The sequence below is a fragment of the Lipotes vexillifer genome, unplaced genomic scaffold, assembly GCF_000442215.2.
Source record: "Lipotes vexillifer unplaced genomic scaffold, Lipotes_vexillifer_v1.1 scaffold921, whole genome shotgun sequence".
NCBI classification, from domain to species: Eukaryota; Metazoa; Chordata; class Mammalia; order Artiodactyla; family Lipotidae; genus Lipotes; species Lipotes vexillifer.
The window spans coordinates 1,712,283-1,724,757 of NW_006787800.1; the positions used below are offsets into that span (position 1 = coordinate 1,712,283).

General features: G+C 56.5%; 3 protein-coding genes across 7 annotated transcripts in view; 2 read left to right on the forward strand and 1 right to left on the reverse strand.

Moving 5' to 3' along the window:
- The window catches only part of RXRB (retinoid X receptor beta), a 7,319-nt gene extending 3,495 nt beyond the window's left edge, over positions 1 to 3,824 (reverse strand). For 2 of the 4 annotated variants that reach the window (XM_007460818.1, XM_007460819.1), the window contains exons 1-4: positions 3,217 to 3,674; positions 2,299 to 2,546; positions 1,662 to 1,818; positions 1,118 to 1,297 (exon numbers count right to left, since the gene is read on the reverse strand). In XM_007460818.1, the coding sequence (XP_007460880.1) occupies positions 1,118 to 1,297; positions 1,662 to 1,818; positions 2,299 to 2,546; positions 3,217 to 3,454 (823 nt within the window). In that variant the 5' untranslated portion in view covers positions 3,455 to 3,674. Of the gene's footprint in view, positions 1 to 1,117; positions 1,298 to 1,661; positions 1,819 to 2,298; positions 2,547 to 2,919; positions 2,960 to 3,216; positions 3,675 to 3,744 lie in introns of those variants that run through there. The other 2 variants (XM_007460821.1, XM_007460820.1) reach the window with 2 other exon arrangements.
- On the forward strand, positions 3,809 to 8,195 carry SLC39A7 (solute carrier family 39 member 7). 2 transcript variants are annotated; one of them, XM_007460816.1, is made up of 8 exons: positions 3,809 to 3,915; positions 4,227 to 4,635; positions 4,725 to 4,893; positions 5,055 to 5,108; positions 5,244 to 5,387; positions 5,536 to 5,676; positions 5,870 to 6,066; positions 7,313 to 8,195. In XM_007460816.1, exons 2-8 carry the CDS (start codon positions 4,231 to 4,233, stop codon positions 7,583 to 7,585), a joined length of 1,383 nt encoding a protein of 460 aa, XP_007460878.1. In that variant the 5' UTR covers positions 3,809 to 3,915; positions 4,227 to 4,230; the 3' UTR covers positions 7,586 to 8,195. The 2 variants fall into 2 exon arrangements, with proteins under 2 accessions (XP_007460878.1, XP_007460879.1); XM_007460817.1 differs by lacking the exon at positions 3,809 to 3,915 and having other exon boundaries at positions 4,322 to 4,373; positions 4,741 to 4,893; positions 7,313 to 7,585.
- Positions 8,196 to 8,402: 207 nt separating this feature from the next.
- HSD17B8 (hydroxysteroid 17-beta dehydrogenase 8) lies at positions 8,403 to 10,528 on the forward strand. Its single transcript, XM_007460822.1, has 9 exons — positions 8,403 to 8,474; positions 8,663 to 8,880; positions 8,983 to 9,099; positions 9,212 to 9,304; positions 9,407 to 9,492; positions 9,584 to 9,668; positions 9,868 to 9,910; positions 10,078 to 10,152; positions 10,335 to 10,528. The coding sequence occupies exons 1-9, from the start codon at positions 8,429 to 8,431 to the stop codon at positions 10,349 to 10,351; spliced, it is 780 nt and encodes a 259-aa protein (XP_007460884.1). The 5' UTR covers positions 8,403 to 8,428; the 3' UTR covers positions 10,352 to 10,528.
- The last annotated feature ends 1,947 nt before the right edge of the window (positions 10,529 to 12,475 follow it).

Genomic DNA, 12,475 nt, shown 5'->3' on the forward strand with positions numbered 1-12,475 from the left:
TGCAGGAGAAGGAGGAAGGAGAAAAAAGTAGAAAGTCAGCAGCCAGCCATGAGGAGATTCCAAAATGTCCTTAGGGTCTTATCAGAGTCTCATGGCCCTTAGAAGATATTTATAGAAATTGGGGAAGTCACTGGAAACCATGGCAGGTTTGTGGCAGTCCAGAAGCAGGACTTATAAAAGAACAGATAAATAAACCCAGAAGAAGTAAAAGGGTGGGTAAAGGAGAAAGCTAGCATTTAAACTGAGAGCCTACTATATACTAGGAAACGTGCCAAGCACACTTTCACATTCACTCAAGTATTATAACGACCCTGTGAGCTCTTGACCCCATTTTTAAAAATAACGATTTTGGGGCAGTTCATTAAACAGCTTGCCCAAGTTCACACAATACATGGCAAGTCGTATGTCCAAATCTAAGCGTGCCTGATGGCAAATCTGGTGCTCTTCTGACTCAACAAAAAAGCAGGAAAAGGAGCACTGGCCTGGGTCTTCAGAGGTGTGGGTTCTGATCCAAGACTTGCCACTCTTTTGTTGCATGACCTTGGGAAAGCCAGGCTTCAGGCTCATCTTCTCTAAAATGAGGGATGTGACCAACATATACTCCCTAAAGTATCTCTCTTAGAATTCCAGAATCAAGCTTAAGAAGAAAAGATAGAGATTAAAAAAGAGGAAAAGAAGCCCTGAGGTCTTCAGTAAAGGCTGCAGCTTAAGAGGGTAGAGTCCCAGAGTTTGGAGAAGAGAACACAGATAATAGGGAGATGGAGACCAGAGTGGAAGCACTTGGTCAAAATGAGGAAGGATTACTCAGGTTAGAGAAGGGGAGCCAGAGAAACCCATCATGGGGAAGGAAAACTTATCCTACCCTAGCACCAGACCAGGGAGGGGTCAGAGGGGCAGGCCACAGAAGCAGAACCATTAAGAAGGAAACTCAAGGCACCAGGTCAAGGTACCAGAGAGGAGGGCTGATGAGCAGGGGAGAGGGAATCAAATATCGCCCTCTGGAGGAGAGAGAGGAGTCCAGCCTTCCTAAGAGGTATAGTCCCTGCAGTCTTCCCTCCCCCTCCTCCCTCTCCTCCCACAGGGTAGACTGGGAGGCCTGGGTAGGGCAGGCCCTTACCCTCCCTCTTCATGCCGGTGGCCAGGCACTTCTGATAGCGGCAGTACTGACAGCGGTTCCGCTGGCGCTTGTCCACCGTGCAGTCCTTGTTGTCCCGGCACGAGTAGGTCAGGTCCTTACGGATGGTGCGCTTGAAGAAGCCTTTGCAGCCCTCACAGCTGTAAACCCCGTAGTGTTTGCCTGCGAGGGGACAGGAAGAGCAGTAAGACTGCACGTAGACCCTGTGCCACTAGGACTCTTGCCCACCTGCCCCCAGCAAATTTAGTTGAAGTCTGCTCTGTGTTTGCCAAAGAGAGAGATGGGGAACCAGGACATGAGGCATGATCCAGTCCCACTCTTCTCACGGTTCGAAAACCCTATGCCAGCCCCCTCTTCCCTCTGACCACCCCCCCACACCAAATCTGAGCTGCAGGGTCCTTAACTTTCATCAAGCCTCCCCCAGCTCACTTGCTCTAACCAAACCTCAAGAGCCCCTGGGAATCCCACAGGTGATGGTAAATGGTACATGCTCTCTTCCTCTCTGCTGGTCCTCTGAGCCCCATACCTGAGCTTCGGTCCCCGCAGATTGCACATAGCCGTTTGCCAGCCCCAGGGCCACCTGGAGGGGGTGGACAGTGCAGGCCCCGGACCCCTAAGACTGGTGGCTTCACATCTTCAGGGGGGCCAGACCCACCCCCAGGGAGCGACACTGTTGAGTTAATCTGGGTTGGGGGAAATAGGGAAGTCACAGGGAGACTCATTGGGAAGGATGATCTCTCAGAGGGGAGGGACATCATTCCCTACCACCTAGGCAGGGCCCTGCATTGCACATTACAAAGGACATTATTTACACTGCAGTGCCCGGGAAGGGCCACCCCGAAGAGATGAGACATAAAGGTCCCCCTGAAATTGTGCAACACAGTGGCCCTGAAGGGCTTGTATTTCAGAAGGGTAGATGGAACCAAAAGGGCAAAAAATCACTGATATATGAAAGGGACATCAAGAATAGCTGGGTTCTTTTACAGGGTTGGGGAGGAGGAGTGCACTGAAAGCTCAGTCACCTCAAGAAAGGCCAGGGGTCACACAAGGACCACAGGCCTGGAAGGTCAGTGGGCCATGGGGAAGTTCACACAAGGATCTAGGTCACCAGAAAAACAAGGAAATGAAAGTGGAGAGGCAGTAAGTGGGTCACGACCTCTCACCTGGGGACTGCTGACAGGCCCGGAGAATCCTGGGGGAGCTGGAGGGGGCAGACCAGGGGACCCCATGGAAGAGCTGATGACCGGGAAGGGGGAGCCCAGTGGCGGGGGTGGCATCGGGGGTGGGGGTGGAGCCCCAGAGCCTCCAAGGGATGCAGCTGCTGAAGGGGGTAAGGGTGGCCCCGGAGGAGAAGGGGGAGCGGCCCCCTGGGGAAGGGGATTTGGAGAGGAACTGTCTGGGCTTCGGGAGTCTGGTGAGGGGTACACACAGGCACAGACACACACAGACAGAAGAGACAAAAAGAGAAAATGAGTCTTCGATCATCCAACCGGAGCCTTTAATTCTCTCTCTGATCCCCCCACCGCGCCCCCACCTCACCCCACCCCTTCCCAAGTCCAGAGGCACCCTGCTGTCAAACAAGGGCTTAACTCCTAATCGTGGTGAGAGAAGGGGGCTGACAGAGGAGGATCGTTCAGGTGAGGCAAATTCCAAACAATGCATTTGGTCACCCCAAGCCAGACGCATCTCGTGTGGGTGGGGCAGCACGTGGGGTGGACCAGTCAGCCCCTCCACTCCCAGCTCGTAGCCAGAACGTGCAGGGAAAAGAGACAGGCAGAAGAGACCCCTCCTAGGACACAGAATTTGCCTTCAAACATCCAGAGTCCTCAATCTCGAGGACTAGTGTCCCACGCCTGAGACCTCCGTAGTGCAGGGCCTCAAGCGGCCACCGCTAGGAGGGCGGAAGCTCCCCCTCCCCGCCCCGCCCCGGGGGGAGGGCACTAAGGCCCTCGGGAGGGAGGGGACGCGTGTTTACAAACAAGGGGGCGGGAGCGCCGGGGAAAGAACACCAGGGGAGGTGGGGGAAGGGGTTGCTGATAACGCGGTCACTGGCTTGCCGGTCCGTCCGCTAGGTCACTCACCCCGCCCGCTGTCGCCCATCCCGTCCCGTCCAGCCTCCCCCGGCTCCGGCTCCGGGGTTTGTTGTTCTCCGGCTGCCGCCGCCGCCGCCGCCGCCGCTGCTGCGGGATCCAGCCAGGGCCGTCGCCGCCGCCACCGGGACGCGACCCCACAATGCATTTCTTTTCGCACCCCCACCGGCCCACACTGCCCTGCGGCATGCCGCTGGGGGAGGAAGGGAGGGCGAGCAGCCCAAGACATGATCCCTGGCTGAGTGTAGGAATACCGAAGAGGTACCAGGGATTCCCAAGGATTGATCGTTGGACTAGCTGAGCACGAGGAAGCCCCAGAGAAAAAGTCTCTGGCCTTAACCGGGTCGAATTAAGCGCTTCGCTCTGCGCTGTAGCAAATTGACAGCGCCGATGTGGCAGCCATCTTGGTATAGACGGGAAGTCTCCGCGCTAGTTCCCGCCTCCTCGTCTGGTTGGAAACGAAGGAGGCAGTCTCCTCCCGCCTGTTAACCCGCCTAGCCCAGCGTCCCCTCAAATAACCTCTACACCCGCGCATGCGCGCCAGGGCTAGAGGCTTCACCACTACCGGAGTGCCGCCATATTGGTAAAGGTACTGGGACCAAGGTAGAACGGAACTCCCTGTTCTCGCGGGAGCTAGAGGCGGGACTGCCACGTCCGAGCAAACCGGGAAAGGAGAGGATCCCGGAGCGGGTGAGAATTCCCTGTTTTTCCCTACCGTCCTTTTCAGGCCTTTTTCTTCAGTTAGTGGGTCATAGAGACGAGGGCGCAGAGAGTCCATATAGTGGAGGATCAGAGCCTAGAGCGGTGTCCCGGGGGCCCTGCATCAGGGATGGGGTTGCGGATAAAGAAAACGAGTCTTGGGAACAGTGTGGGTGGGGACAGGATGGAATGGGGAAGCAGCCCATAGAAGTGGAAGGAGGGCGCGAACGGAGTAGAGCGGACCCCGCATAGGTACAGAGTTGAGGGCCAAGTGGAGTCACTATCTCTGTCCCTCTGGTCAGCGTGATGGCCAGAGGCCTGGGGGCCCCCCACTGGGTGGCCGTGGGACTGCTGACCTGGGCGGCCTTGGGGCTGCTAGTGGCCGGACACGGGGGTCATGGCGACCTGTACGAAGACCTGCACGAGGACTTCCAGGGCCACAGCCACAGGCACTCACATGAGGATTTCCACCATGGACACAGCCATGCCCCTGGCCACACTCATGAGAGCATCTGGCGTGGGCATACCCACGGTCACGACCATGGACATTCGCATGAGGATTTGCACCATGGCCATAGTCATGGCCACTCTCATGAGAGCGTCTACCACCGAGGACATGGACATGATCATGAGCACAGCCATGCAATCTATGAGGAGTCTGGGGCTCCAGGCATCAAACAGAACCTGGACACTGTCACTCTCTGGGCCTATGTGAGTCCCCCGGGGATGGGGCAGAGGGGGGCTGGTTCGGGATTGTTGGGAAACCCCACACCACTTGACCCCTGACTCTCCCTCGCCAGGCACTGGGGGCCACAGTGCTGATCTCTGCAGCTCCATTTTTCGTCCTCTTCCTTATCCCCGTGGAGTCAAACTCCCCTCGGCACCGCTCTCTGCTCCAGATCTTGCTGAGTTTTGCTTCGGGTGGGCTCTTGGGAGATGCCTTCCTGCACCTCATCCCTCATGCTCTGGGTAAGTGATCTCTAGCTTCTGCCTCAAGTCTTAATGTATTTCATGCTTTGGACAAGAGGGTTCTTTCCCCTTTGTGATCCCTGACCTTCCAATATTCTCCCAAATACACACCCCTTGGTTGGGGTATTTCCTCATCTGGCTTTGTCTCTCCCTTCCTCCAGAGCCTCATTCTCACCGCCCTCTGGAGCAGCCTGGACATGGACATTCCCACAGTGGTGAGGAAGGGGCAGGTGAAGACGTGGGGTTGGGGTGCTGGGGAAGGTCTGTCCCTCCCTATTCTTCTCTTGTGCTTGGGGAGGAAGAGTCTGAAATCAAAATCTCCCTTAATGTCTCAATGTATCCATTCCTAGGCCAGGGCCCCATTCTGTCTGTGGGACTGTGGGTCCTCAGTGGAATTGTCGCCTTTCTCGTGGTGGAGAAATTTGTGAGACATGTGAAAGGAGGACATGGACACGGACATGGACATGCTCACGGTCACACACATGGAAGACAGGGTGAGCCCAGGAACAACTTTCCTGAAAGCCACCTTGCCATCTCTGAATCTCCTCATTTTATGGTTCTTAGGTGGGAGAAGACTGCCCTTATGAGGACATATTCGCAAATCTCTGTTCTCCACTCTTACCAACTCCTTTCTTCCCTCAGGGCGTCCTTCAAAGGAGAAACAGAGCTCAGAGGAAGAAGAAAAGGAAGCAGGGGGGTCGAGGAAAAGCAGAGGAGGGAGCACAAGGCCCAAAGACAGGCCAGTGAAACCTCAGAACTCTGAAGAGGAAAAAGCAGGTTCAGGTGAGGGCCAGCGTTGCATACGCTTGGGCAAGGGGCATCATCATGAATCACATGGAACAGCACTGTGGGTGATGACAGGTGTCTGGAAAATACTGAGGCTGGATGTGAAGTGGTCTCTGGGGGGCTGATCAGGGCTGAGACTAGGGGTGATGAATACCTCTAATTGTTTCATCTTCCTTTTCTCCTGTAAAAGACCTACGTGTATCGGGGTACCTGAATCTGGCTGCTGACCTGGCACACAACTTCACGGATGGTCTGGCCATTGGTGCTTCATTTCGAGGGGGTCGGGGACTGGGGATCCTGACCACAATGACTGTTCTACTACATGAAGTGCCCCATGAAGTCGGGGACTTTGCCATCTTGGTCCAGTCTGGCTGCAGCAAAAAGCAGGTTGGTGATGGTGTGCACCAAACATGGTTGCCTGAAGCCCTTTATCCCCCACTAACCCACCCCAAACCCAGACTGCCACCCGTTAGTTCCGAACAAGTTGTACTACAGGCATACCTCGTTTTATTGCACTCCTTTATTACACTTAACAGATATTGCGTTTTTTACAAATTTATAGCAACCCTGCTTCAGCAAGTCTATGGATACCATTTTTCCAACAACATTTGTTTAATTCATGTCTCTGTGTCACAGTTTGGTAATTCTTGAAACATTTCAAACTTCGTTATTATCATACTTGTTACGTTGATCTGTGATCAGTGATCTTTGATGTTACTATAGCAAAAAGATTGCAACTTGTTGAAGGCTTACGTGATGGCTAGCATTTTTTATCGGTAGAGTTTTTTTTTTTTTTTTTTTTTTTCTTGCTATTTAATATGTTAATAAAGGGGATATATACATATGTATCTTTATTTTAAATTTGCTATTTTTAAACATTTCAATAACTGGCTTCCTTTATGATCCTATATATGTTTATTATGGGTTTAAACACATTACTCTTTTTTTTTTACGCGGGCCTCTCACCGCCACAGCCCCTCCCATTGCGGAGCACAGGCTCCAGACGCGCAGGCCCAGCCGCTCCGAGGCGTGTGGGATCTTCCTGGACCGGGGCACGAACCTGTGTCCCCTGCATCGGCAGGCGGACTCTCAACCACTGCGCCACCAGGGAAGCCCTTGGTAGAGTATTTTTTAACTAAGCTACGTACGTTGTAGGCATAATGCTACTGCACACTTACAGGATAGTGTAAATATATGCATTGCGAAACCAAAAAAATTCATGTGACTTGCTTTATTGTGATGGCGTGGGACTGAACTCACAATATCTCCGAGGTATGCCTGTATTGTTAACAACTGATCCTCTAGAAACGAGGGGGAAGAAGTTCTGTTTCTTTGTCTTGTAGCTCAGTAGTTCTTGAACTGTGGTCCAGAGCCATATGAATGTTTTATGGGGGTCTTTCACACCATGCCCCTGACCCTGACCTATTGAGTCAGAAGGTCTGTGGAAAGGACCTCTTTGATCTAAGATTTTTCAGAAAGTGTCTATTCTAGATCCCACTCTTTTTGGCTTACTATTTAGTTTCTAAAGACATGCATCTTTTCCATGTACACTTATACCCCTCCAGCCACATCTAAACCACTGATAACCTTTAGATGTTGGTGAGTGCCTCTCTCTCTCTTTTCTGCCCACCAGGCGATGCGTCTACAACTACTGACGGCAATAGGGGCACTGGCAGGCACAGCCTGTGCCCTCCTAACTGAAGGAGGGGCAGTGGGCAGTGAAGTTGCAGGTGGCACAGGTCCTGGCTGGGTTCTGCCATTCACTGCAGGTGGCTTTATCTATGTAGCAACGGTGTCAGTGTTGCCTGAGCTGTTGAGGGAGGCATCACCATTGCTGTCACTTCTGGAGGTGCTGGGGCTGCTGGGGGGAGTTGTCATGATGGTGCTGATTGCCCACCTTGAGTGAGAGGTGGGGTAAACCAGCCCCACCCCAGCCCCAAACCTCTAGCCTCTAAACCCTCCAGGTCAGGGGTCTGTGGAAGTTGGGGGCCCTGGCCTGGGACATCTGCCAAAGGAGGGAGTTGTATCCTAGGGAGGTGGCGACTTTGTCTTGAAAGCTATCAAGATTTGGCAGTCTTACAGGGGCTGCAGAGGTGAGAATGACAGCCCAGAGGGACCATAGTGTTGGGCATGTGCTGACCATGTTGTTGGGTTTGGGGACTAAGTGGGGCCATGAAGAAGGCTGGAAGAGAGAGGAGTCATGGCAGCCTACCCCATATCCCCCACCCCACCTATTCACAGAGGACCAGGCTGCCACACACTGGCTTCTCCAGGGTCCACCTCCCTCTCTCCCACCGGTTGGTGGAAACTCCAGGGAAGACCAGAGCCCTGAAGTGGGTAGCAGAAGTCGGGGATAAACATCAATCGTGTGTCCTGATTTGGGAGTGATTGGGGGGGAGGGGGGCTAGTTGCTACTCTCATGGCCTGATTTTTCTTTTGTTTGTATTCTTTTATATCACTGTTTGAATGGAGGAGGGGTGGTGACCGGAAATAAAATCCTTGGATCTTCCGCTCCACGCGCAGTCTTTGTCTTTTTTGGGGGGAATGGGGGCCCCCGCTTCTCCCGGCTCCACTGGCCCCCAAGCTTTGGTGTCTGGCCACGCCCCCGCGGTTGGAGGTCTGCCTGCGCGGGTGGCCGCCAGTGGCCTAACGCTGGCGGGTCTTCGATTGGCCCGGCTTTGCTCTCGCCGCGCCCCCTCTGCGCTCGGATTGGCTCAGTGCTGCGGGGCCCGCCCACTCGCCGCCCGCCATGGCATCTCAGCTCCGGCTTCGCTTCGCTCTGGCTCTGGTCACAGGTTGGGGTGGGGGGCCTGTCCTCTCCCAGGGTGGGTTGGTGTGCTAGAGTGACGTCGGGGCGCGCCCTCGGACTCTTTATAACCAATGTGGCCTGTGGTCCGAATTTTACTAACTTTGCGCCCTGTTGACCTCTGACCCCTGCCCACTTCTCCCTCCCCCCCCTCCCGCGTGTTCTCTCCCATCTCAGGTGCTGGTAGCGGCATCGGCCGAGCAGTAGGTGTGCGCCTGGCCGCTGAGGGGGCCACTGTGGCCGCTTGCGACCTGGACGGGGCAGCGGCACGGGAGACGGTGCGGCTGCTGGGAGGGCCGGGGAGCCACGAGGGGGCACCCCGCGGGGCCCACGCAGCCTTCCAGGCTGACGTGTCCGAGGCCGGGGCCGTCAGGCGCCTGCTGGATCAAGTGCAGGTGAAAAAGCCGGACGATGTCGCCCCCTTTAAAGCCCTAACGTTGCCTCCAGTGCCCTTGGCTCTACAAGGTTTTTTGGTGTGTAACCTACCTCTTTCATAGGCCTGCTTTTCTCGCCCGCCATCTGTCGTTGTGTCCTGTGCGGGCATCACCAGGGATGAGTTTCTGCTCCACATGTCTGAGGATGACTGGGACAAAGTCATAGCTGTCAACCTCAAGGTGGTGATCTCTGAACCCATGACTTCTGGGCCCTCTAGCCTGGGGAGGGAGTTGGAGGAGTGTCACCCCTGCTGATCCTTTATGCCTTGTTACTTTCTCTCCCCACGCCCAGGGCATCTTTCTAGTCACTCAGGCTGCAGCCCAAGCCCTGGTGTCCAGTGGCTGTCCTGGCTCCATCATCAACATCAGTAGCATCGTAGGGAAGGTCAGGTTGAGTTGGGACGAGGTCAGCCAGCCAAGTGGGCACAGAGAGAAGAGCCCCTCCTTGGGACTCCCAACTTAACCCCAATCTCTGGCTCACCCAAAGGTGGGGAACGTGGGACAGACAAACTACGCAGCATCCAAGGCTGGAGTGGTTGGGCTGACCCAGACTGCAGCCCGGGAGCTTGGACGGTTGGTCAGACACCTGGGGCCATGTGGAAGGTCTGAGGGAGGGTCAGTGTTCAGTCCTCTCTGGAGTCAGCAGCCACTCTCCTTTCCACAGACATGGGATCCGCTGTAACTCTGTCCTCCCAGGGTTCATTAAAACACCCATGACGCAGAAAGTGCCACAGAAAGTACTGGACAAGGTAGGAGACGGTGGGTGGAGGGCAGAATCATTCAGAGAGCCAACCTCTCTGGGCTTCAGAGAGAGGATGCTGGGCCCAGTGGGGGGCATATTCAGCAAGTGTACAAGGAATGAAGACCAAAAAAAGTCACAGACTCAGTCTACAAAAAAAAAAAAAAAACATGAAAAAAACCTTCACTCACACGAGTGTTTCCTTACAGGTGACTGGAATGATCCCAGTGGGACATATGGGGGACCCTGAGGGTGAGCACTGAGTGCAGAGGGGGCCTGAATGAAGAAATCCCGAAGTTTGTGGTATCTGAGAGGGTCTCACCAGGATTGGTGGTTGGGGGAGGGATGATTCTGGTAGGAGGCTACTTTGGGTCTGTGAGAGTGAGTAGGATTCTGCCCTCTCCCCACCATTCCCGTAGATGTGGCAGATGTGGTCGCGTTCTTGGCATCTGAAGACAGTGGATACATCACAGGGGCATCAGTGGAAGTCACTGGTATGAGGCCATCGGGGGAGGAAGAGGGCAGAGAAGTGGAACCCAGAAAGCAAATGAGGGGAGTCTGGAGCCACTGAGGGAAGGGCAGAAGTTCCCATAGGCCAAGGACAGAAGTGGATGCCTCCCCCCCAGCCCATTTGTCTCCACCTATACATCTGTCCAAATGTTTCTGCCCCTCCCAGGAGGTCTTTTCATGTAACTGCCTCAAGGACCCCGGACTCTGCTCACTATCCCACCACTCTGCCGGGCCTCCTGCTGATGAGGACTCTGAGTTCCCAGGCTACAAAAGGGGTGGCAGTGTATGGCTCAGGAATGCTGAATATGGGAGGCAGGGGTGCTTGTGACCCTAATAAATTCCAAATCCTCTTCCCTGCCACCTCCGGTTCTTCTTGTGTCCAAGTCCTCAGACCCTTCGCCACCTCCCCCTCCTTTCCCTTTCGCGAAGGATTGTTCCCTTTCACTGCCTGGTCTCCCAGGGCAACCCCCGCCGCCGGGTATGAGAGGAGAGAGTGTGTGTCACTGTGTGTGCGTGACACTCTGGGTCTTTTGGAGGGAGGGGGTCTCTGCCCCACCCCCTTCCACTGATCCTGCAGCCCCAGTCCCCTCCCCCAATTCCCTGGGTCCTTATGGTCCCCAAGGGTGATTTGTTCATGGCCCCATCCTAGTATCCAGTCTAGCCTTGGGAGGGGGTCTTGGAACAGGTGGCCCTCCCCCACCCCTCTCCTTTCTCTGAGTCCCCCCCCTCCCCTTTCTCTCCACCTTACAATAGCTGCAGCCGGCCGGGGGTCGGATGGGGGGGATTAGGGGAGGGGGCCAGGATTAGGGGAATGGGCCAGCCGATGAAAGGGGCTGGAGGAGAGCAGAAGGGAGGGAGGGGGCTGGGGGGAGGAGGAGGAAGGGGAGGGGGTCCGCGCTAATCGACTCTGGAGCCCACATAAGGACTGGCCACGGACTGAAGGAGAGGACAGGGAAGTAGGGGGGAACTGGGGGAGGGGGCGAGGGGACCCACTGCTGCCTTGTCCCAGAAAGAGGCCACCCCCTGGCAGTTGCAGCCGAAGTCCGGGAGCCCCAGTTCAAGCTGGAGGAGACAAGACGCCCATCACGGTCTCTTTTCCCCCGTATCCCTCTCATCCCCTGCCCTCAATGGGGATCGCTCTGCCCCTTCCTCTTCTCTTCCCTCCCGGTCCCCTTCCTTTACTGGGAAGTCCTGGAGGAGACTTCTGCCCGCTTCCCACTCCAGACATTCGGCCCCTTGTGCCCCCCACCTACACGCGCACAACCCCTCCCCGATAGGGGCCCCATCCTGTGTGTGTGTGTGTGTGTGTGTGTGTGTGTGTGTGTGTGTGTGTGTGTGTACATGTATGCATGCCGCGTGGTGTCTCCATTCCCCCATACCTCCCGTGTGCCTCCCTCCCCCGCCCCGGGCCGCGGCTCTTGATTGTCCAAACGCAATTCTCGAGTCTCTAACTCTGGCCGAGAGTTGAGTCTGGACGTCCCGAGCCGTCGCCCCCAAACCTCGAAGGGAGAGCGGGTCGGAGGGTCTAGGGAGAGCCAAAGCGGAGGGTGGAGCAGGTCACCAGGGTGGTAAGGGAATCCCGGGCACGTCGGGACTTAGTTGCGTTCACAGGACTGAAGGACTGTAGCGGCAGAGGTTCCTCTGCAGCCCTTTTTTCCCCGGAATCCCGGGCTGGGGTTATGGAGAAGTTGTGTGTGGGGAGGAGGGGCGCCCTTCCCCAGAGCCGCCAGGGGACGCGGAATGGGGGAGGTGGCCCCTTTTCCAATTCCCTCTGTCCCCTCCCGGGGTCCGAGAGATCCCAGGCCCCGCCCTCCAGAGCGGAGGCCCCGAGTGGGGGGCTTGGAAGGGGACAGTGGCTGAGGTCGGCCGCGCGACGGTGCTGGCCAGGGGACGGAGACTGCGGTCCCCACGTAGCGTGGGACTCCGGGGACGCCGGCTCCTCGCTGGGGCCGTGGGGAACCCAGGCGTCCACGTCGCGTCCCACCCGCGCCGCGACTGGCGGGTGACGTCTCCGCCGGCGGTGGGGGGTGGAGTGGAGTGGAGTGGAGGGGCAGGCGGAAGTGACGTAGGGCCCCAGCGCCCGGGCCATGGCGGCGGCGGCGGCGGCAGCGGGAGCTGCTGTCTGAGCAGCGGCTGCGGACCGAGCGAACTCGGCCGGGGAGCCCGGGCCCCGGGAGGGGCGCTGTGGCGGCGGGAGCGCGGACAGCTGGAAGCTGGTGAGGGGCCGCGCCGGCGTGGAGTGGGGGGGGCGGAGGAGGGAGCCTAGGGAGGGCGGGGTCTCCGCGAGGGGGGGGCCCCCCGCACCCC

Excerpts from the sequence above, each read along its gene's own strand:
- SLC39A7 (XM_007460816.1), top strand. The coding sequence starts at position 4,231 with ATGGCCAGAGGCCTGGGGGCCCCCCACTGGGTGGCCGTGGGACTGCTG. Across the intron at positions 5,388-5,535 it reads TCACACACATGGAAGACAGG|GGCGTCCTTCAAAGGAGAAA; the intron begins GTGAGCCCAGGA and ends TTCTTCCCTCAG. Across the intron at positions 5,677-5,869 it reads AGAGGAAAAAGCAGGTTCAG|ACCTACGTGTATCGGGGTAC; the intron begins GTGAGGGCCAGC and ends CTCCTGTAAAAG.
- HSD17B8 (XM_007460822.1), top strand. The coding sequence starts at position 8,429 with ATGGCATCTCAGCTCCGGCTTCGCTTCGCTCTGGCTCTGGTCACAG. Across the intron at positions 9,493-9,583 it reads GCAGCCCGGGAGCTTGGACG|ACATGGGATCCGCTGTAACT; the intron begins GTTGGTCAGACA and ends TCCTTTCCACAG. Across the intron at positions 9,669-9,867 it reads CACAGAAAGTACTGGACAAG|GTGACTGGAATGATCCCAGT; the intron begins GTAGGAGACGGT and ends GTTTCCTTACAG.